General features: G+C 49.1%; 6 protein-coding genes across 6 annotated transcripts; 1 reads left to right on the top strand and 5 right to left on the bottom strand.

Moving 5' to 3' along the window:
* Positions 1-1,429: 1,429 nt before the first annotated feature.
* Positions 1,430-4,910, bottom strand: DFJ58DRAFT_704902 (S-adenosyl-L-methionine-dependent methyltransferase; the record flags this gene model as incomplete). Its single annotated transcript, XM_041383693.1, has 12 exons — positions 1,430-1,564; positions 1,622-1,738; positions 1,796-1,947; positions 2,043-2,157; positions 2,419-2,537; positions 2,604-2,698; positions 2,855-2,897; positions 3,546-3,625; positions 3,679-3,725; positions 3,790-3,946; positions 4,460-4,578; positions 4,674-4,910. Coding segments are annotated over 12 exons (1,416 nt in total), but the record flags the coding sequence as incomplete, so codon positions are not given.
* A 1,974-nt stretch (positions 4,911-6,884) lies between these two features.
* DFJ58DRAFT_914945 (uncharacterized protein) lies at positions 6,885-8,153 on the bottom strand (the record flags this gene model as incomplete). The annotated part of the gene is made up of 7 exons (XM_041395414.1): positions 8,140-8,153; positions 8,051-8,070; positions 7,888-7,989; positions 7,672-7,759; positions 7,255-7,396; positions 7,068-7,132; positions 6,885-7,026 (listed from the first exon to the last, which is right to left on the bottom strand). The coding sequence occupies exons 4-7, from the start codon at positions 7,755-7,757 to the stop codon at positions 6,885-6,887; spliced, it is 435 nt and encodes a 144-aa protein (XP_041242281.1). The 5' UTR covers positions 7,758-7,759; positions 7,888-7,989; positions 8,051-8,070; positions 8,140-8,153.
* A 3,916-nt stretch (positions 8,154-12,069) lies between these two features.
* Positions 12,070-13,779, bottom strand: DFJ58DRAFT_729717 (uncharacterized protein; the record flags this gene model as incomplete). Its single annotated transcript, XM_041385787.1, has 5 exons — positions 12,070-12,196; positions 12,255-12,967; positions 13,041-13,399; positions 13,456-13,642; positions 13,708-13,779. The coding sequence occupies 5 exons, from the start codon at positions 13,777-13,779 to the stop codon at positions 12,070-12,072; spliced, it is 1,458 nt and encodes a 485-aa protein (XP_041242280.1).
* A 211-nt stretch (positions 13,780-13,990) lies between these two features.
* Positions 13,991-14,426, bottom strand: DFJ58DRAFT_729716 (uncharacterized protein; the record flags this gene model as incomplete). The annotated part of the gene is made up of 2 exons (XM_041385786.1): positions 13,991-14,063; positions 14,119-14,426. 2 exons carry the CDS (start codon positions 14,424-14,426, stop codon positions 13,991-13,993), a joined length of 381 nt encoding a protein of 126 aa, XP_041242279.1.
* Positions 14,427-14,912: 486 nt separating this feature from the next.
* On the bottom strand, positions 14,913-15,963 carry DFJ58DRAFT_662663 (PIN domain-like protein; the record flags this gene model as incomplete). Its single annotated transcript, XM_041382310.1, is given in 3 exon segments — positions 14,913-15,560; positions 15,576-15,688; positions 15,723-15,963. The coding sequence occupies 3 exon segments, from the start codon at positions 15,961-15,963 to the stop codon at positions 14,913-14,915; spliced, it is 1,002 nt and encodes a 333-aa protein (XP_041242278.1).
* Positions 15,964-19,215: 3,252 nt separating this feature from the next.
* DFJ58DRAFT_842797 (uncharacterized protein) lies at positions 19,216-21,029 on the top strand (the record flags this gene model as incomplete). The annotated part of the gene is made up of 7 exons (XM_041392875.1): positions 19,216-19,257; positions 19,314-19,689; positions 19,752-19,817; positions 19,880-20,282; positions 20,335-20,471; positions 20,547-20,615; positions 20,863-21,029. 7 exons carry the CDS (start codon positions 19,216-19,218, stop codon positions 21,027-21,029), a joined length of 1,260 nt encoding a protein of 419 aa, XP_041242277.1.
* Between the last annotated feature and the right edge of the window lie 452 nt (positions 21,030-21,481).

Here is a 21,481-nt window from a genome sequence, read left to right as displayed (position 1 = left end):
CAACGAGGACGTCTACATAAAATGAGTGGCAATCGCTGTAATATGTGCAAAACACAGCATTCGAGATAGCAAGAAAAGAACCGTAAACGAAAGTTAAGTTACCAGCCATATCTTGAGCACGACTTCCCCGCCTACCGGTCTAAGTATCCCTCTCAGCAGTCAGACTTTGACTGCGCTTACGGCGGAGCACAGGTATGCTGAGCCTCCGGGGAAGTTTCGGTATACTTGGTTGACGTTTTGATTTTGGGCTTGTGGGATCCGCGGGTGTGCTGGGTGCACGTATCAAAGGAGGAGTATTTGACAAAATCGAACGACTTCGTTGACGCGAGGTCGTCGTGGACAGACTAGACCTACTCCCACTGAACATCGGGGAGCTCAGGAGACTGGACTTGCGAGGAGCGCTGGAGGACCCATCATCCCGTACAATTTTGGGAGAAGTAGGCAAGGGCGGAGGCTCTTCAGCGCGAGTTAATCGACCCTTCAAGTGAGGTGCGCTAGGATGATGTCTGATGCTGTGTTCGCGATCGCCATCGGGACGATGTTTCTGCATCATCGGTGAACTCGGTTGATGCCTCAACTTCTTCTCCTGGTCTGCGGACTGGACATATGCAGTATCGAACGTTGCTGACTGCGGGCTTGCGCTCGCGTCACTGCTTCTTTGTGCTGCACCATCTACTCTCCGCGCAAAAGGGGAGAAGTTGAGCTTGCGAGTGAGACTCGCCACACTCGGCCTCCGTGACCGCGGAGCACTTGAACTCCCATCGCTTTGGAAATTGGACTGCATACTCGGCGTCGTACGATGCGCCGGAAAATTATATTGTGTCGGAATGCGCGGGCTCGGCAACGGCAATGGTGGTGAAAGCTCTGGAGTTGTTATCGTACCCCTGCGAGGGCGAAGTGGGCTGCGAGATATCGATGCATCACCCGCTCGCTCTTCTGCTACAGGAGAAGCGGGTGGCGCCTTTTTCCACCAGACGCGCGAGTGCTGTGGAGATCCGTATTGAGCGCTTTGATCATCGTGTTCATCAGCTTTTCGAGCGCCTTCTTCGCGTCGCTTTTGCTTCTCGACCACGCTACGTACGCCAAGGCCTCTTGCCTTGAGCCATCGTCTACCAAGGCTGTAAGATTTAGACTTGCCAGACGGGATCTCGTCCGGACGGGGGAGGAACACACGAGATCCAAACGTTGGCGTTCCACAACGCGATGACGAGCGCTCAAGGATAGGAGAAGGCAAAAGTGGTAATATAGCTGTCGAGATAGGCCTCGGCCCGAGGGACGACGGCAACTTATTTGCATACATCTCCTGGGCGGTCCGCGGGCCCTCATGTTCGTTATCCTCCGAGGGCTCAGCACATTCAAATGACAAATCTATCGCAGGATCCGAGATTGGCCGCCCAGGGAGAATGTTGAATGCATCCTCTGGTATATCTACAGGCTCACAAACAAGATGCCCGAAATGGGAACCTTTTGAGTATGTCACGCGTGCAATGCGCCATCCGGACGACAGAGCTAGCGCACAAAGCTCCCGTAGCGTGCGCTCCTTGCCATTGAAAGTTATGTGCATCTACGCAGCTCAGTCAGTAAACCCTTGCACAGACAAATAATCTATCATCGCGCATACCACGATGTCCATGGAAAAGGGGGTTGCACTTGCTTCGCCCAAGTTCGGAAGTAGGGGCGCAGGCGCTAGAGTGCCATGTGCGCCCTCGAGGTGCGCTAGAACCGAGTCGAGCGTCCACTTTTCGCCTTCGGATTTCTGATGCTCGTGCTTTGCACTACGGACGCCCTCATCAACGCATGCTAATGGGAGGACATGATCTGCAATGATAAGCCTCGTCTCTGGGCTGCTTGCAAGCCGCAAGTTGAGTAGCACATGTCGTGCACGGGCATCAGGCCAGTCATGTAGGACAACGCGGAGTATGTAAACTGCGGGATGCCGATTGAGGTCTGATGGGGGAAGCGGAGGTTGTGGGAGGAAGAAATCGTGATCTGTCGAATGCATCGTGAAAAGGACACGTCCAGCATCTGGGTGGAATTCTTACCATAAAACGTCACTTGTCCACTCTCCAGCATCTCTGGGCACTGCGCACGCCATGCGTCAAGTCCGAGTCCGACGACAACCGGACGGTCCTGGACGATGAAGCGGAATTGCATGTCCTGATCCTCACAAGAAGGAACAGTTGACTGTCGCGCACTGAGCTCGCCTTGAGAAGACTGAAGCCTTAGATCGGCATGAGAACGTGCAGCTTTGAGATTAGTGGACTTGAGATCAGCGCGAGAAGTATGTGACTTGAGATCGGCTCGTGAGGCAAAGGACTTGAGGTCCCTCCGAGATTTACGCGGACTCAATTCGTTGCAAGACCGTTGAGGGATGGAGCTGTTATTTTCCACAGTGTCTTCAGCTTCGTCGCTGCTCACACTTCCCCGACGTCCAGAATTGCTTCCGAACGCCCGTGCAAGAATCATCGTCGTGCTTCCGATTCCTCCTCCAACATCTACTATCGTCGAACCTCGTGGGAGGGAAAGCCAGTCGAAACCTGGAGCCACAAGTGTCAGAATCATGCAGCAACACAGACATGCAGGCAAACGGAACAACAACGCACCAGTTAAAATAGCTCCAGGCGCCTCCCACCCATTCGTACCAATCATCGCCTGCGAGAACCGCTCAAGGCGGAAAGACTTGCCCGGTTCACGACCGCTCTGCGCGGACAGCGTGCTCAAATTCCTCACATGTCCAGTGTGAGTCTGTGCACCCTCATCTTCAGCTGATACGACATTCCCAACAGCGCCTGCTGGTAAACAACCTGCACCAGCGCCGTTCCCACTAAGTGCGTCCAATCCCCCGTTCTCTAACCACTCGAAAAATGGCACAGGCGTGTTGAACGCGAGATTGAATGCTGGAATGGGCTCAGGATCAAGTCCTGACCCAGCGCTCCTTCTATCTGATTCAGCACCCAAGCCTACGTTACCACTTGGTGGTCTCCCTTCGGATACAACAGCCGAATTCGTAGATGCAAGCGTAAGTGTCGACACTACAGACGCGCATTTAACAAGGAGCGCAGAAGGAGTGTTTGGAACGTCGCTTTTGCTGTAGATCATGTTGTGCAGCGGTGAAGGGTGCGGGGCTGGCGGGGGGAGTTTGAGAGCTGATTTTATAGATGAGGCTTCTGTGTGGGGCGTTGTGTCGCGTTTGGGAGAGAGAAGGCCGGAGCCGATGTTCAAAGGTGGTCCAGCGATGGGCGCAGGCATGGTTGCATCCCATAAACGAGGAGACGTGGTTGATTCTGCCACTGGATTGAGCGCATGTGTGGCTGTCGCAGCTTCTAGGAGATGGCGATGTGTCTGCGTAGACGATGTAGTAGTTGGATACTCTGAATGTACGCTAGTGAATGATTGGGCGCGTAAAGGCTGAGGTTGCGCTAGAGGGCTGCATATATGCGCCCTATTAGCCGGAAAGCCAGATATATGCGCATCGTCCACTGTATTTTGGGCACCGAGAGTGGATATATGCGCTTCATTTCCATCTGCAGGCCTCGTGGGAGCACTCCCTGGAGGAGCTAAAGGAAGTTGAACACCTGTAAACGCCTCCGTGAGGTACGCAGCTGACTTGAACAGCTCATCAGTGCTGGGGATCTTCAGTTTAGAAATCTATACGTCCAGGTGTAAAAAAAAACGCACCACAATCCGACGAAAGCAGCGATTCCAGAGGTGTCTTCATATTTTTTCTCGGGACTATCGATGGATGTAAATTTGTGGCATGGGTGAGCGAACAGAATAGAAGTCGACCACGTACTTTGCAAAGACATCTGCCACGCTCTTGCCGCTGTCGAGCAGGCTTGCGACACGCGTCAGTGCGAAGGTGTCTGGAGCTGTTTCACGTAGAATGTGATGCGTTGAAAGCAAGCGCAGGGGGTGGGCTAAGGCCGAGGAGTTGTTAGTCCATCCGCTTCACCGGCGAGGAAATGAAAGGACGGCGTTCATTTAAAGTAACAAAGAGTTCAGAAGCTCGGAATATCCGAATAGCCAGACGAAACTTAAAATCGAACGACTGAAGAACAGACCCACCTAAACGAACAGAATCCACACAACGGAGGCCGCCCGTGCGTTCCGCGATGATGAGCGAGATGTCTTTGACGTGTACGCCCTCTAGCTGGAGTGCCTTTTCCTCCGCCTTTGTTGGAGCGTCTGGACAATTTTATCACGTGATGGGCATGACAGGAGGGAGAAAGGAAGGGAAGGGGGATGTGAAATCACAGGGGCAGACGATACGAAGGCGCATGAAAAATTGAAATCGAATAAGACGGCGATCAGTACACCCCGGGACCAAGTGAGGAAAGTGAGGCACGTACCCCGAGTAAAGCTTGGGCGTGACGGAAGGCCCTTGACGGAGTTATGATTTGGGAAATTTGATCCGTTACCCAAGGCACTTTGGTCAGCCATAACGGGCTCGCTCTGGGACTGGAGCTCCGCGATAATACGGAGTTCGGAAAGAAGGCGCTGGCGTTCGTCCTCTGCATCACGCAGAATCTCAACGACATGTAAATGTTCGATGAGACGCAAGCATGCTGGAACGGTGTACTGAAGGTGGCAAGTATGAGAAATTACGTGGTAATATAACGACACAAGAAATGTCAGCCTAGTGGTCGAATTGAAAGGAGAACGAAAAAACTTACCACCATGCTCGCATCGGACATGAACAGAAATGGCTTCTGTACGATGCTCGTAATTTGACCAGCAGCAGCGATAATCCTTGTAGCTGCAGCGCTTGCCGCTGGGCAGGCAGCGAGTTTTTCCGCTGGTGATGACGATACATATGGAAGAGATGGAGAAGGATAGTCGTGCTGAAGGTTGGACAATGGTGAGAGTGGGGTCCCATAGGAAGAGGCCTGGGTGCTAAAGGTGGAAGACATGGGGGTAGCGGGCACCGACACCGGCTCTGGAGAATCTGGAAAGGCCGGCGATGAACATTGCGACGAATGGGGAGTAGAAGAATTTGAAAAAATGCGATGTATATCGTCGAGGGCATCGCCCATGAGCGCATGCAACGCCCGCAGCGTTGCAAAAGTCGGGTTTGGCGTCATCGGCGGATCAAATCAGGGCGAGCGGTTGTGCTAGCACAGACACAAGGAGAACTCTTGGTACTCGAGAGTGCAAAGTAGAGAACCTAAGGGAAAGAAAAATACATCCACGCGATACTTCGCCGCACGTCAAACAGGACCCGTCCCGTTCACGTTGTCTGAATAACTAAAAACGATATGACGAAATCATGCTACGAATTGAGGACATATTAACATTCAGGACAGACTAGAGGAAGATTGAACATCAGATGCGAACCCCACAGCTAGCATGCGTTCTATTCGACAATCATCAGACAGAAGCGAAGCCGTAGAGGATAAGCCAGCCAAATAGAAAACCTAACTGCAAATAGGGCAGACTCATCAACCGTATAAGGTGTTTCAAAGACGCGTCGATCCAGTGTGAACATGGGCCAAACCAGGTTAGAAGTCCTCGAGACCTCGAAAGTATGGTCTTTCGGGCGTTGCCGGTGGCGTGCCTTCTTTCTTGTTCATTCACCACGCGGAGAACGACAACACTAATAGATACGGTCTACTGAAAAGTAGGGACGCAACGAAGGTCGCCGTTAGAGGTCCGTACGACTACTTCCACATCAATAGAACAGGTCCCACTCACCTGGAGTCAAGGAATGCCAAAGACAAGCACGAACCGCCCGCAATGAAACGGCTCCAGAGGTCGGGTTCAACTAACAAAATTACTAACTCGCCTGAAAACCGCCACATGACCAAGATAAATGTTCAAACTCGAAGCGGCTGAATAGCAAAGCCTCAGCAGCATTAAACAACCAACCGTGGCAGCAGGTGCGTGCTTCTGTTTGTCCGGCTTCATGCTTCTGTTCTTCTACTTTAATGTCCGGTTCTTCCTAAACTTTCATCGTGCAGATTGACCGACTCACCAAATTACTAACATTCTTGAAAATCGCCTCCATGGCTGAGGGGAGCCTGACTCAAGCTCCAAGTGCTGAATAGCAAAGGAGAGGAAGCATAGCACAAGCACCTCGTCAACAGGACCCAGGTGCGCGCTTTTGTTTGAGCCTATAAGGAAATGAATGAAGGAAGTTCAGATCAGGAGTCACCAACTCAGCATGAAAAAGGGGATAAATTCTGCCTAAATACCTGCCCAGTATCACACGCAAGGCAAGCCCGTTCTGCCAAGTCTACCAAGCGTCAGTTGTCGCAACAGTATAAAAGCAAGTCATCTTCCTACCGTTCACCCCATCTCAAATTGACTATCCGAGCACCTCAACGATTCATATCACCTCACAAACAATGTGCTTTCTCCTTCTCGCCGTTATTTTGGCTTTGTCGACATCTATCATGTCTGCCTGTGCATGTCAAAAGAACTCTAGAGTTGCGAAACAACAAGTGACTGTTGTACAAGCAACAACTTGACCTGTGTAACACTTGTGAGTATGAGTAGTTTACTTTGCATCGAATTTTCACCTGATGACCCTTGTAATATTAGGAGAATGATGAGAATGTATGCGCATAGCGACATACTAGAGGCTTAAGTATCCACTTTTGCACTGGCAAGCCACGTGCCCGCACTGCGTTGTTGTTGATTGAACGACATCGGTGAGTTTATGAGTCTTTGACGTTGTAGCCGTCGGACACGTAGGATGCTGCTGAAGTGTTTGCGCACTAAGTACCAAGTTTTTGTTGTTGGTGTAATAAACAAGCCATGGGTCGGCCATAAATCAAATGTGTGTCACACGCATTTGAATCAGTTGGCACAACCATGTCCGCTTTTCACCATTTATTATTCGTGCACTTGACAAGCCATGCAACTGTCCAATCTATCGGTCTCGTTTAACGGTCAAGTTTGTCCTTCAAGTTGGAGCTCGACGAGACGGTCCAGTGGGTTCTCTTATACTTGATATAGAAGACATGAAAATATATCAGCACAAACTTGATGCCATGGAAAAGCGTGAACCGCCCATTGTCAAAGAAACTGCCAGAGGTCAGGTTCAACTAACAAAATTATCAACATACTTGAAAGCTGCCACATGTCCAAGTGGATACAGGGTAAACTTGCAAGCTCTAAGCGATTGAATAGACTGAATAGACTGAATAGACTGAATAGACTGAATAGACTGAATAGAGCTTCTGTTCTTCTACATTAATATTGACGGGATGGAGGTTCTGCCTGGACTCGCATCGTGGAGACTGATCAACTCACTAAGTTACCAACATTTTGTAAAACCGTCGCCATGGCTGAGCGCTGAGGGGAGCCCTCAAGCTCGAAGTACTGAATAGCAGAGGAGAGGAAGCATAACACAGGCACCCGACAACAGGACCCGGGTGCGCGCTTTTGTTTGAGTCTACAAGGCAATGTGAGAAGGATGTTCAGGTTAGGAGTTGCCAACTCAGCTACTACGTAATGAATGGAGGGGATAAGTTCTGCCTAAATCCCTGCTGGGGCCAGTATCACACGCAAGGTCAGTCCATTCTGCTGGCAAGTCTACAGCACTAAGCATCGACTATCGCAACGGTATAACGTCGCGACAGATAACGTCGCGACAGTATAATGTTGCGACAGATAAAAGCAAGCTATCTTCCTACCATTCACCCCATCTCAAACAGACCACTCAAGCACCTCAGCCTCAGCAGTTCATACCACCTCACACAAAAAATGCGTTTCTCCTTCTTCGCCATCATTGTTGCTTCGGCGACATCTATCATGTCTGTCAGTGCACAGTGTCAAACAGTGGGTGAAAGCTGTCAAACAACAGAAGACTGCTGTGCAGACCAATTCTTGGGATGCACAGCAATTGTGAGTAGGAGTAGTTTGTTTCGTCACCTGATGACTCACCTTTTGTGCTTTGTAATTTCAGTCGCAGACTAACAAAATCTGCAAGTACTACCCGCCGAGTGCTTGACTATGGGAGCCGCGGGAACTAAAGGAGGGCTTCTGCTAAATATCCATGGGCTATTAGTGGACTAGAGCAGGAGTGAACTCGGGGAATGGAACAAACACTGTGATACTGAGTAGTACCTAGAAAATGTCCCGGAAAAATAAGTACATCAGGAAAGTGTTGATCCACTTAGACCATGCTGCACGTACAAATTCGAGTTGTTTCACATCGAATCATCAATAGACTAAGTTCCACTTACCCGTTTCATTTGTCCTCGGAGGTGCGGTAAGGAATGCCAAAGCGAAGCGTGTCATTACAGCCATGCCCTGTCTGACGAAATCATGCTATGAATTGAGGACAGACAGGACAGACTAGATGGAGATTGAACTTCAGATGCGAAGCCCACAGCATGCATTCTAATCGACAATCATCAGACAATCGCATCAGAAACGAAGCCGCAGAGGATAAGCCAGGCAAATAGAAATCCTAACTGTAAATCGGGCAGACATCGATATCCAGGTGAACTGTATATATAAGGAGATTCAAAGACGCGTCGATCCAGTATGAACATGGGCCAAAGCAGGTTAGAAGTCAATCAAGGGGCGCCGAGACCTCGACAGTATGGAACTATTAGTATCAGGTTCTTTCGGGTGTTGCCGGTGGCGTACCTTCAATGTTAGGCATGCGGACAAGATTTCCTTGCTTGATCCTTCAGAGCGACAGTCGATGTATAATATTTGGTGTTCATGGGAAAGCAGTGACATCGCCGTGACGAAACTTCACCAGTGCACCGGTCACACGAGTACGGACTACTGGAGACCAAGGACGCACCACACCACTGACGGATAGTCCAATGATATCAAAACGCGAACAAGCAAGGTCGCCGTTGGAGGTCCGCACGACTACTTTCACATCAATAGACCAGATCCCACTCGCCTGTTTGGTTTCTCCATGGAGCTATGCTAAGGAATGCCAAAAACAAATGTGAACCGCCCGCAATGAAACTGCCCCAGAGGTCGGGTTCAACTAACAAAATTACTAACACACCTGAAAACCGCCACATAGCTAAGTGAATACAGGGCAAACGTTCAAGCTCGAATCGGCCGAATGGCAAATGCTCAGCAGCATCAAACAAGCGACCATGGCGGCAGGTGCGCGCTTCTGTTTTCCCTGCTTGAAAAGTAATTGAATGGAGCAAGTGCGTGCTTCGGATGGCATAGGTTTTTCCTAAACTCTCATCGTCGAGACCGATCGACTCACCAAATTACTAACATTCTTGAAAACCGCCATGATGGCTAAGGAGAGCCCTCAAGCTCGAAGTGTTGAATAGCAAAGAAGATGCAGCGTGACACAAACACCACGACAACAGGACCTGACAGGTGCGCACTTTTGTTTGTCCAGCTCTGCAAGTAGAGGTTCAGATCAGGTGTCACTAACAGTGCATTTTACGCAATGAATAGAGGGGATAGGTTCTGCCTAAACACGCTGCCAAGGATCACACGCAAGGAAACCCCGTTCACCAGCCAAGTCTACAACACTGAGCGTCAACTGTCACGACGATATAAAAGCAAGTCATCCTCCTACCGTCCATCCCATCTCAAAGAGACTATTCGAGCACCTCAGCAGTTCATACACCTCACACGAATAATGCGTTTCTCCTTCCTCGCCGTTATCGTTGCTTTGGCGGCGTCTATCATGTCTGTCAGGGCCCAACCTGCATGTCAAGGACTAATCCAGAGTTGCGTAACATCATTTGACTGCTGTTCAGGCATAGCTTGAAAATGACCTGCCGGACAACTGTGAGTAGGAGTAGTTTGCTTTGCATCGAATTTTCACCATGACTCACCTTTTACGCCTTGTAATATCAGAAACAGGGCAAAATCTGCTCCTAGTGACACACTAGAGTGTCAAGTAACTATTTTCGCTTGAGTGAGTCATTCGCCCGCTCCTGTACGGGCGCTGTCATTGATTGAAAGATACATAGGACGCTGCCGATTGAGAAATGGGTAGATGCAATAAGTATTTGCGTACTTTTTTGTTGTCCCGTGGGCCGGCCATAAATCAAATGTGTAAATGACACGCATTTGAATTAGACGGTCCAACTGTCCACTTTTCACCGTCTATCATTCGTGCACTTGACAAGCCACGCGGTCGTCCAAACCGTTTTGTGTATCAGTATCGTTTAACCATCCAGTTTGTCCTTCAAGTGGAGTTCGACAAGACCTGGGATATAAATCAAGGGTCTCCTGCTCGATATAGAAGATATGAAAACATATCAACATCAGCGTGCCAGATCTTGGTCGATCACTACTCACTATTCATAGGTCGAGAGAGTCGGGGTCATCGAATAAAAGGGTCTTGTCCTCCTTGACGAGTGACCCTCTTGAAAGCAGAGGCATTTTTGTGCTGACAATTTCGATATGAAAGATACACCGGCCGTCATCCCAGAGACCAACAATTGAGGGGTGTGCGTGGACTTGCATAATGGTTTTGACGTGCTTCTGATTTTGGCCGCTGCAACTTATTTCCCTGAGGTGAAAAGCGCTTCGGACAGTTGGCGAGACTCAGCTAATTTCGCAAATGCGTGTCATTTAGCTGACACGCATTTGATTTATAGCCGACCGAGGCTCTGTTTACACCAACAAGAACACTTCACTCACTCTATATATGTCCTTCAACTCGATACATATTGCCTCTACCCATGTCTCAATCTCCTACGTATCGTTCAATCAACAACAGCGCCCGTGCGGGAGCGGGCGCATGACTCACCGATGCGGAAGTGGGCACTTGACTCACTAGTGTGAGCAGATTCTGTTACCTGCCAACTGATATTGCAAGGCGCAAAAGGTGAGTCACCAGGTGAAAATTCGATGCAAAGCAGGCTACTCCTACTCACAAGGGTCACGCAGGTACCTGCGCCTGGACAGCAGTCACTGGTTTTTTTTGCAACTCTGGAATGTTGCTTGACATGATGCTGCGCTGACAGACATGATAGATGCCGCCAAGGCAACGATAACGGCGAGGAAGGAGAAACGCATTGTTTGTGTGAGCTAGTATGAACTGCTGAGGTACTCGAATAGTCTGACCGAGATGGGTGGACGGTAGGAAGATGACTTGCTTTTATACTGTCGTGACAGTTGACGCTCGGTGTTGTAGACTTGGCTGAATGGGTTTTCCTTGCGTGTGATCCTTGGCAGCAGGTCTTTAGGCAGAACCTATCCCCTCCCTTCATATGCTAAGTTGGTGACTCCTGATCTGAACCTCTACTTGTAGAGCTGGACAAACAAAAGTGCGCACCTCGGTCCTGCTGTCTGGGTGCTTGTATCACGCTGCCTCCCCTTTTCTATTTAACATTTCCAGCTCGAGGACTCTTCATGGGGACGGTTATTGAGAACATTTGCAATTTGGTGAATCGATCGGTCTGCACGATGAGAGTTTAGCCAAAACCTATGCCATCCGGTCATTAATGTAGAAGAACAGAAGCACGCATACGCTCCGTTCAATTACTTATGGAGAAGGATAAACAGAAGCGCGCTCCTGCTGCCAATGTTGCTTGTTCAATGCTGCTGAGCCTTTGTGATTCAGCCGCTTTGAGCTTGAACGTTTACCCTGTATTCACTTAGCCATGTGACGGTTTTGGGTGTGTTGGTAATTTTGTTAGGAGTCGGGGGCGATATAATCGAATCAAAGGGTCTTCTGGTCCCTGATAACCCTCTTCAAAGCGGAGGCATTCTCCGTGATGATTTTGATATGAAAGACACGCTGGCCGTCATCCCAGAAGCCAACAACTGAGGTGGAGTGCTTGGGAGACTCAATATGCTGAACCATATGTAGCGAACCGTTTAAGGGAGATGCATCAATCCAGCATGAACATGGGCGAAGTGTACTTACTTATGTCGAGAAATTTACGGTGGCGCTCAGCCAAAAGGCCACGCGAGGGCACGTGACTTCGATCGATTACCTTTTTTGGTCGGGATTCGGTAACCTCGCAGGCACATGACCAGGTTCCTGTGACGGCGTGAGTTCTGAGTGAAAAACAGAGCGCAGAAAGGAGCACAGCGCTCAATCAATTAACAACGGCGAGTGGTAAGGTAGTGGATGTGATTAACGACGGCGAGTGGTAAGTAATATGCGTTATTCTATTTGTTGCGAGATATACGATCCCCTCGTGCAGTGCGTGCCTTGTTCACGGCCTTCAGAAGCTGTGTGTGCCCGAACTCGGCCTCTGGATAGGCTGCGAGGAAGTGCGCCTCATTTGACTCATACCTGGAACCAAACCAGAAGGTGAGCAGGACTGGAATAGCGGATACCAGCAGGGACTTACTGATTAATAAATTCTAGCGCGATGGTTGCCCTTTGGTGGTACTTTGACGTGAACCATCTATTCGCGCCTTGGTACCACTCCCTTGGCCAATCCTTCAATGGCGTTGTGAGTCCTCGGTCCCGATCGCCAACGAGCCAGTGCTCGACGATCTCCTTCCAGGATTTGTTCTTCGGGCTGGAAGTGCCGTCAGAATGAGCGACTGGGACCCAAGGGATCACGAGGACAGGTTTAGGGAGTTTCTGCGAACTGGATGCCGTGGTGGGGACTCGGGGCTGCCGTGACGCGCTGGAGGTGGATAGGGCCGCAGTAGGCACTGGGCTGACAACAGGTCTGGGTGAGAGCGGCCGTTCAAAAGTGGTGAGTGCTCCTCCAAGAGGTGGAGTGGTATATGGTGGAGTTGTTGTGTGGGAGGCACACTCAGAGACATTGGTGAAGCGGTTGCCTGAATCAAGGTGTTGGAGAGCAATTGCTGTGCTGCAGGCGGCCTGCACTACAACACTTGTTAGGGAGCGCATGTCGTTGCGCAGGCCGTTGACATCTGCGGCAACAGATGCATGCACCATGCGAAGCTCTTCAGTGGATGCTGGTCTGGTAAGTGCATGTTCACCAGCAAGAGAGGCATCAGCGCCACGGGAGATGGGGGCAAGGGCATTGCTATAGTCAGTCTCGTATGCATGTAGTTCATCAAGCAAGTAGTGAACGAGCATATCACGCTGAAAATAGATACATTGAGTGAAAAAAAAAGCCGTGTCAGTCAAGCATCAGTTGTGAGCACAGGAAACATACATGCTCGCCATCAGCCCATCCACCCCACCAACGAACTTTAGCAAGTGTCCACCGTTGACCTACTGGAGCAAACATGAACCAATATTGTGCACCTCCCTGACGAAAGCAGTGAGTTGGGAAGTTACCATGGATGCCAGCGCCAGTGGTAGACTCATTGATCCATTTTTGTACAGTATCGTGAGAGATTGGCTGTCCAGGATGCATAACACCATTTGCACTCATGACAGGGAAGAGGAAGTCGTTTGGCTGGAGGGTGCGCCCATAATGAAACGATTCGAGCCACTTGATCCAAACCATCGTCCAAAAGAAACTGTCGCAGGCCGGTGCATCAGGGCGTGGATATATCTTGTAGTGATTTGCTGGTAGGGTCATTTAGTCATGCGCTATCAGCTCCAATTTGATGCAAGCAACTCACATCTCAAATCCGCCTCCCATTGGCCTTTGTCTACCTTCTTTTGCCATCCTTTCTGGTTCGCGAGAAAGATCTCAAAGTGTGACGTGCATTCACTCAGTGTTAGTGTCTCATTTGCAAGGTACATCTTGAGCACACCGTCCAAAACAGTAGTATCAAGTGAGACGTCCTTTCGTTGCAATTTGACGAGCTCAAAACACCTGCAGATATAGCAAGTCAGATTGCGCATGTACCACAAACTGAGCAGGACCGCACCTTGTCCATAATGTCCATCCGTTTGACGCGAATGTGATTTGCTCGAGATGGCAGGGTGAGTTTCATTCTCATTTCTAAGTCTAGACAAATATCTGAAGGTTGAGCGCCATTCATTACCTTTTGAATCATCTGCAGCGCAATATCCAATGGACATGCAGCCTGGTGCCATCAGAATGCCCGGTCCATGTAGTCCTTCATCATCGCCATCGAGTGAGTCCGATCTCCACCCTCCGCACTTGCCTTATGCTTGATGGACGACAGCACATCATAGATGTCTGCGGAATCAGGCGGGGTTTCCTTCCCAATGCTGTTTCGCCTCGTTGAAGTGCCATTTGCCGCGATAGGTGTCACCATCTCTATTGAACGTAGGTCAGTGCTTGTGTGCTCATGATCATGTATGACAATACTCACAATAACTCCCACATCTTCTTGAATGCCGAACGGATGCTCTTGACAGTAGTTTTGCTGAGATTCTCGTGGAATCCTTTCAGGGACATGTAGAGTGCCAGCGCTGTGTCGGAGCATCTGTTCGGTATGGTCTCAAATGCATCTTTGAATGCAGGGTCCTCATACACGTCATTGTCGGCATGTATTTCAGCAGTTGTGAGCAGCGGAACAAGTGAGCGTTCGAAGATGTCATCCCTCCAAGTCTCGCTGACAGTAGAACCTTCAAAGTGGCTTGCCAGCCATTCCCTGTCCACGACGAACATGCCCGGCATAGTTTGTCCTCAGTGTTGCTTGCCTGGAGGTGAGTTTTGATACCATGTTCCTTACACCTCTGTACATCCACCAAAGCCATCTTCTCAGCAGCTCTTTTCGCCATCTCGGAGATCATGTCAGGGGCCTCTAGCCTCTAATTTATTTAGAATGCCATTTCACATTTCACCCCATTCAGCCTGTGAGAGCGAGCACAAATGACATTAACATTGGTGATTATGCTATACAATTTATAGACTAATATACTGCTGGACCACTTCTGGCGCCATGTGCTGGAGTATCACCTTTGGAACATGCATATACATGGCAGACAACTGGCCAGGAGTAGCGTTTCCCAGAGTATTGCGCCCCAAGCGCCGACAGTTGACCTTAATACTGTAAACTTCAATGTTGTGCCTCAATGCCATAAGCATCAACTGAGAAATGACTTTGAACTTCGGTTGAAGGTTTGCCTGGTCTGCTGAGCGCTGCGACAACTAAAACACAAGTTAGCGGCTGCCTATGAACACAGTGCTGCTTACCTTGCATAAGGCACGCAGACAGGCGCCCTCCCATACACTGCCATACATCTTCTCAATAATTGCATCATCCTCCCAGCCCAAATGCTGACGGCAAAAGTCTGCGAGACTTGCGAGATCTGGTTGGTGGAATGAGACGTCCCAGGGCAGTGCCACTGTACCATTCCTAGTGGCCAAAAAAGACGTGAAAGCGTGGACATACTTGCTGACTACTGCATGCTGAGGGAAACCATGAGGAATGCAGTCTGCAACCGCCTTGTACCTGCGCTCAAGGAAATTGTAAGGATCAGTAGAAAGCAGGGTACGCAGATCCTCAACAAGCTCCTCAGCCCGCTCAGAAAATTCATCCGGCGTCATCGACAGGAATGCATCGAGCATCATCTGGCTGATTTTACTGTGCAGCGCCACCTTATGCGCGATTTCGATCCCACAGCCAGGAACACTGCGATCATAATCACCGCCTGCGAGCAGGGCAATTAGCAGCCGGTCTCCTCGCGTTAATGAGCAGCCGTGTTCAAGGCCATCTTCCGTGAACACCTGGACGTTGAGATAGTCCTTGTCATTTTTTGCACTACCGGGAATCAACGGCAGCACATCAACAGGAAAATGGCAGCATACCTTCTAATAATGCACGGAGCTCCTGAAGATCAAGATATCGCTGTCCTCGGTCATCACAGCATCAATGACACCGTGGACATTCATGGCAGCCAGCTCTGCTTCAGCTTCGCTTGGAGCCTGGTATAGCACTGGTGAGACGGCAATATCATAAGCAGAGAGAACATACTTGAGTCCAGTCAAAGCCAAACAACTCCAGCATGCGCTGGAAGTCACGAGTGAGCCAGTGGGGGCTGCTTCTAACCTTGCGACCTTTGTCTGGCAAGCGCTTGAGGCCATCAAAGACAAAGACTGCATGTAGCGGCAGCTTCAGCAGTGTCCGCAGTCGAAAGAACAATGTCCGCAGCTCTGGCGATTTTCCAGCTCCTGCATGGTTGACTCGAAAGACAGCGCAGACGCTGTGCATCCACAGGCTAACAGCATGAGTGAGTTCGACTAACATACAAAAGAAGAGAAGCATCATACCTAGCATCAATCCCAATTGTGAATAATCGGAGCTTGCGGTCGCCTTCAACACCTTCAGTCTTCAGCTCTGACACAGCGAGTTCCTTGAGAGTTCGGTTTTCAGCAGATAAAGTAACTCGCTGGATTGAACGTCAGGACCCCCAGCCAAAAGCAAGAAAATCGCAGCTCACCTCCCATAGGTCATGGATTCCCATGATGAGTCGTGATGGTAGTAGACAACGACAAAAGTCGGGCTTGAAAGGGGGTGAATAGAAAGGGGTAGGTTCTGATGTCACCTGACCACCAGCGGTCTAAAATCAGATATGAGAGTTAACAATATGAAGAATCCACTGACAAGAGCAGCATAGATGGTGTTTGCAAGCGAGAATTCGGCAAGGTCCTTTGTAACGTCGTTCTCCATTTCGTATGCCCGGAATCCAGCAGACTTCTTCAATGCATTCTTGCCCGCAATGACATTGCCAGTAGCATCAGCGAAGTTGGGGATGTCATGACCAATTTGGTTGAAGGACATGGCCAAGTTCCTGCCAAGTACACGCGACAGTTGCATTTTGGACTTGTCACAGATGGCCATGATGGGAGAGTCGGATTTGACTGGGCTTCTCAGTGTCAGCAATGGCACGACGGGTGGCCTTGGACACGGAAGAATGGATACCACTGCAGAAGTGGAGATACCTCTGAAAGGACACACAGAGGATGTACACTGCACGGTATGAAGCAATGATGTTGGTCCAGCACCTAAAGAACTGGTCAGTGACACGGTATGAAACCATGATGTTGGTCCCAGCACCTGGAGGACTGGTCAGCAACACTGGTATGAAGCAATGATGTCGGTTCAACACCTGGAGAACCGGTCAGCAACACTGATATGAAGCCATGATGTGGGTCCAACACCTGGAGAACTGGTTAGCAACATGATATGAAGCCATGATGTCGGTCCAGCGACACGGTATGAAGCCATGATGTCGGTCCAGCACCTGGAGGACTGGTCAGCAACACGGTATGAAGCAATGATGTCGGTCCAACACCTGGAGAACCGGTCAGCAACACGATATGAAGCCATGATGTCGGTCAAACACCTGGAGAACTGGTTAGCAACACGATATGAAGCCATGATGTCGGTCCAACACCTGGAGAACCGGTCAGCGACACAGTATGAAACCATGATGTTGGTTCAACACCTGGAGAAGTGGTCAGCAACACAGTCGATGGGTGGCCTTGGACATGGAAGAATGGATACCACTGCATGGTATGAAGCGATGATGTTGGTCCAGCACCTGAAGAACTGGCTGGCAACATGGGATGAAACCATGATGTTGGTCCAACACCTAAGGAACTGGTCAGCGACATGGTATGAAACCATGATGTCGGTCCAGCACCTGAAGGACTGGTTGGCAACACAGCAAGCTATGATGGTGGGTTCAGTACTCACCAATTAAACCCCAAACCGACCACCTAGGCTTACAATTTGAAAGCGCTGTGGTCATCAATCTGGAAGAGTAAGAATCAGCATAAATAAATAAAAAATAAAAAGTACCTTCTCCAGGAGAGGTGTTGATGTTGTTGGAGGTGTTCACCTGCGGTATTGTGCATGGCAGTGACTAAAGAGTTTGCACAGTGGAGGAAGGTAAAGTCACGTGATCAAACACACCTAAGCCGCCAATAATGGTAGCCTGTGTAGGATGAGGAGGATGGAGAGGAGGGTAAGGACATTACATGTAAAGTACTGTAAAGTGCGATTTTGAGTGGGTAAAGTGAGTAAAGCGCAGGAGAAGGAGAAATACACTGTAAATTTTGTAAATTTTGTAAATCTCGAACTTCTGGGCAGGCTCCCAGCTGTGTGCATATGCACCTGCCGACATTGTAATTTTTTTTGCTTCCGCGGCTAGGTGCCTGGCGGATGACTTAAATTAATGTTGTTACCTTTATCATACATTAATGGCACGATACCTGGGCAGTCTGCTTGGTCTGCCAGACTTGAATGGTGATTTGACTCTCAGTGATTTGCATTGATACAAGAGAAAAAACAATGTGATGCTTCCAATTTTCTGATTAATCAAACACTATGTACTTCGGTCCTGGCTCGTCATTGGTGGAAACACACGTTGGCGCGAGCAACTCACGTTCCGAACCCTAAGTTAGGTGCATGCGGCAGAAACAATGCGGAAGTTCCCAACCTTGTGTCAGCACAATGGGCGAACTCCAACCGCCGTATGTCATGTGACATCAGATTCCCTTTTTGTTTTTCAGAGCGAATCTCAGACGAACCCCCTTTACAGAATTTACATTAGCTAATCGTAAATTTCTCCAGATATCCCGACATAAGTAGTACTACTAGTACTGCCAAGGGGCTTACAAGAAAATTGCTGACTAAGATGCGACTGCCAGTCACGGTGGACCAACCGGCAGTGTGTTAGCCGTTTTTTTTCTTCTGCCACACAGTGAATCCTCCATCTCGCTCGGCCAGCTTCTCAGTCATGGGCCAGCTTGTATTTCCGTGAAACACATTCTTGGCGGTTCGATAGGCACAGGGCGCATCTGACTTGGACAATAAGCACTTTAAAGCTATGGCTTCTGCGCCTCAGCTCAAACTTCTTATACCAGGATGCATGCCAGTGCACTCAGGCTGCAAGCACTGTAGCCCCAGTGCATGCTGCAGACCAGTAGTGGTGGCTCTCTACTTCTGTGCCTGAAAAGTCTCTCGATCAAGACTTCAAAGTTTCAACTCATGTACATTCCCGGCGGCCCAGCCTGAACCTGGCTCTCGTGTTCTTTAAGTGGCGCCAGCGTCTTCTCTTATCCTTTGAATGACAACACCTCGTTTCCACCCTCCATGTTCACCATACACTAATGTTTCAAAGCTACTAGTATTTCCCCTAGACTATTTGTATGGGTCAAACATGTATGCTCGTCTGATTTCTTTCTGGTCACGAAGATTGACAGAAACGCATAGATGCACAGAAAATGATGGTACTATCCAAGCAGTGCATGTCTCACGTCTCAGACTTACGGCATTGAACGTGTACCCTCATAATGACACTACATATTGATAGCTAGATTAATACCTCGGCTGTCGGTGATTGTGGTAGCCTCGAGGCATGTATGAGTGTCAGCGCTTGAATGTGACTTATTGATACCCAAGGATACACCTTCAAAAGAGATCTGAATAGACAGACACTTTGCCCTCAACTTTACCATGATCATCTCACTGTGCGCTATCCTCTTCTGCGTTCCATTTGTCTGTGCTTCACTTCAGAGTCTCAATGACACTTGTATCTATACACTTGATGACAGCGACCCTGCATCCAGCAACAACACCAGAACCTTATGGAGCATTATCTTGAGCTGTGGCTGGACTTTGTTTGTGTGCACATGGACTGCCGTCCATCCGAACATTCTGGGTATGAACGAGGGCAAGTGGCCGTTATCTCTCGTCGTCTGTTCATTATGGTCATGGCGTTGATTGCCCCAGAACTCATGATCACTTGGGCCACGCGACAGTTCTTTAGCGCCCATGAAGCTGCAAAGGACTTCAATGATAGGTTGAGTGTACAACCTACCAAAGCCTACAGCGACCGTCGAGATATATCAGGGATGACAGCTACACCACATCGTGACATTCCAGAAGGAAGTGGAAGTCCAAGTACTCCCAAACCTGCAATGTTCAGAAGTCTGTTAATACCCGGATTCTTCTGTCAGGCAGGAACTGATATGCAACCATTGCCTTCATAGGATTGACAATGGCCCACGAGTCCTTCGCGTGGAAGCATGAATCTGGACCTGTGACAGAGTTTGAAGGTTAGTCACATGCTCGGACTCTTCGGTCAGGCAGGACTAACATGTAACTGATGCCTTCATAGGATGGACAGTGACACATGGTTACTTCGCGTGGATGGGTGGATTCATGCTCTACGTCAATGATGAGCCACGAGGCACTCTTACACCCAATAACCTTCTGCAGTGTGTTGATGAGGGATCCGTGGACATGCCTGTCATCTCGGAGGCAGAGGTGGAAGATCAAAGTAAGGGCGATGGACTATTGAAAGGCTTTGCCATTCTTCAGCTGGTATGGTTCGTCGTCCAACTTTTCGCCCGTTATGTTCAGAACCTTCCGATAACCCTGCTTGAAATCGACACCCTGGCTGTAACTGCTCTGACCTGCATTTCGTATGGCTTGTGGTGGAAGAAGCCCAAGGATGTGAGATGTCCTTACATTGTTCATTGGAAGGGAACAGCAAATCAGCTAAGCCAATTGACATACGAGTACGTTGTCTATATTTTTGCCTAAAACTGCTCTGATTTGCTTGCATTCTAGCCAGGCAGATCTTGATCGTCTTCGGGGAGGCCGTCTTCGCGGTCTCACCTATCCTTTTATCAGTCTTATGGGCATTCAGCCCTTGATTTCCCCCCGTGCTGCCAGTTCTCGCCGTGTTCCATCTCTGGGTGGCTATGGTAAGTACTATGCTGGGGTCGTAATTCTCATTGGATGTTCCAGTGGGATTGTGTTTGGAGGGATACATTGTCTAGGCTGGAATTACTTGTTTCAGACATACACACAACACATGTTATGGCGTGCGGCTTCTCTGGGGATAGCTGGTGCGCCAATACTTCTTTTTCTTGATCTCGAGTATGGTATATGGCTGGGCCGTAATGTGAGGGAATACAGATATTTCATTATCACATTTGCTACAATCAGCTCTTTGATATATATCACTGCACACGTTACGCTAATTTTACTTATGATCTTGAGCTTCCGATTACTGCCTCTTGGTGTATACTATACAGTAGTTTGGACCCAGTTTATTCCACATTTCTAATTTAAACACATCGAATACGCACATAGAAACGACGACTTACTTGGCAGAAAAACACATCCCACTGTCGAGCAGGCTCGCGACACGAAGTAATGCGAACATTGTGAAGGTGTTCCCACAGACTCGGAATGCAATGCGTTTACAAAAGGTAGGGCTAAGGGTCCCGATAATATGGAACCTGGACCAGGAGAATTAATTGAAATAATATCGGGGGTTGCCGGTACCTTAAGTACTTTGATGTTCAACCAACTTGAAAATGCTTGGTCTTTTCATGCCCGTACTCCTTGTCTCTACCCGCACACAAACAATGATGATCATTTGTGGTGGTCTGGTAGACACAGCGATCTCATCACTTTGATCAAAAGGTATGGCTTCCGAGTCTGCTACTCAGCGAAAATGCTCATTCCTCCTCCCCCGGATGGCCTCTAATTAGCTTCAGAGCACTAGGAATGTACATCCTCTTTGCTCATCTGTTTATATATATGTTATGCCAAATGGAGGTTGCGAGCATGTGTGTATTATCTGTTCGAATTATGTGGAAATGGATATATGTGCATACTCGCTGAATCTCTACTCGCCTCAGTCGCCTCTCACAAATTCCATCTCGTAACCTCCCTCGGCAGCACTATCAGTCTATTTCTTCGATGT

Source organism: Suillus subalutaceus, assembly GCF_016647625.1.
Source record: "Suillus subalutaceus strain FC151 chromosome Unknown DFJ58scaffold_77, whole genome shotgun sequence".
NCBI classification, from domain to species: domain Eukaryota; kingdom Fungi; phylum Basidiomycota; class Agaricomycetes; order Boletales; family Suillaceae; genus Suillus; species Suillus subalutaceus.
The sequence above is the reverse complement of the archived record's forward strand: the minus strand, read 5'-3'. Positions and strand labels throughout refer to the sequence as shown.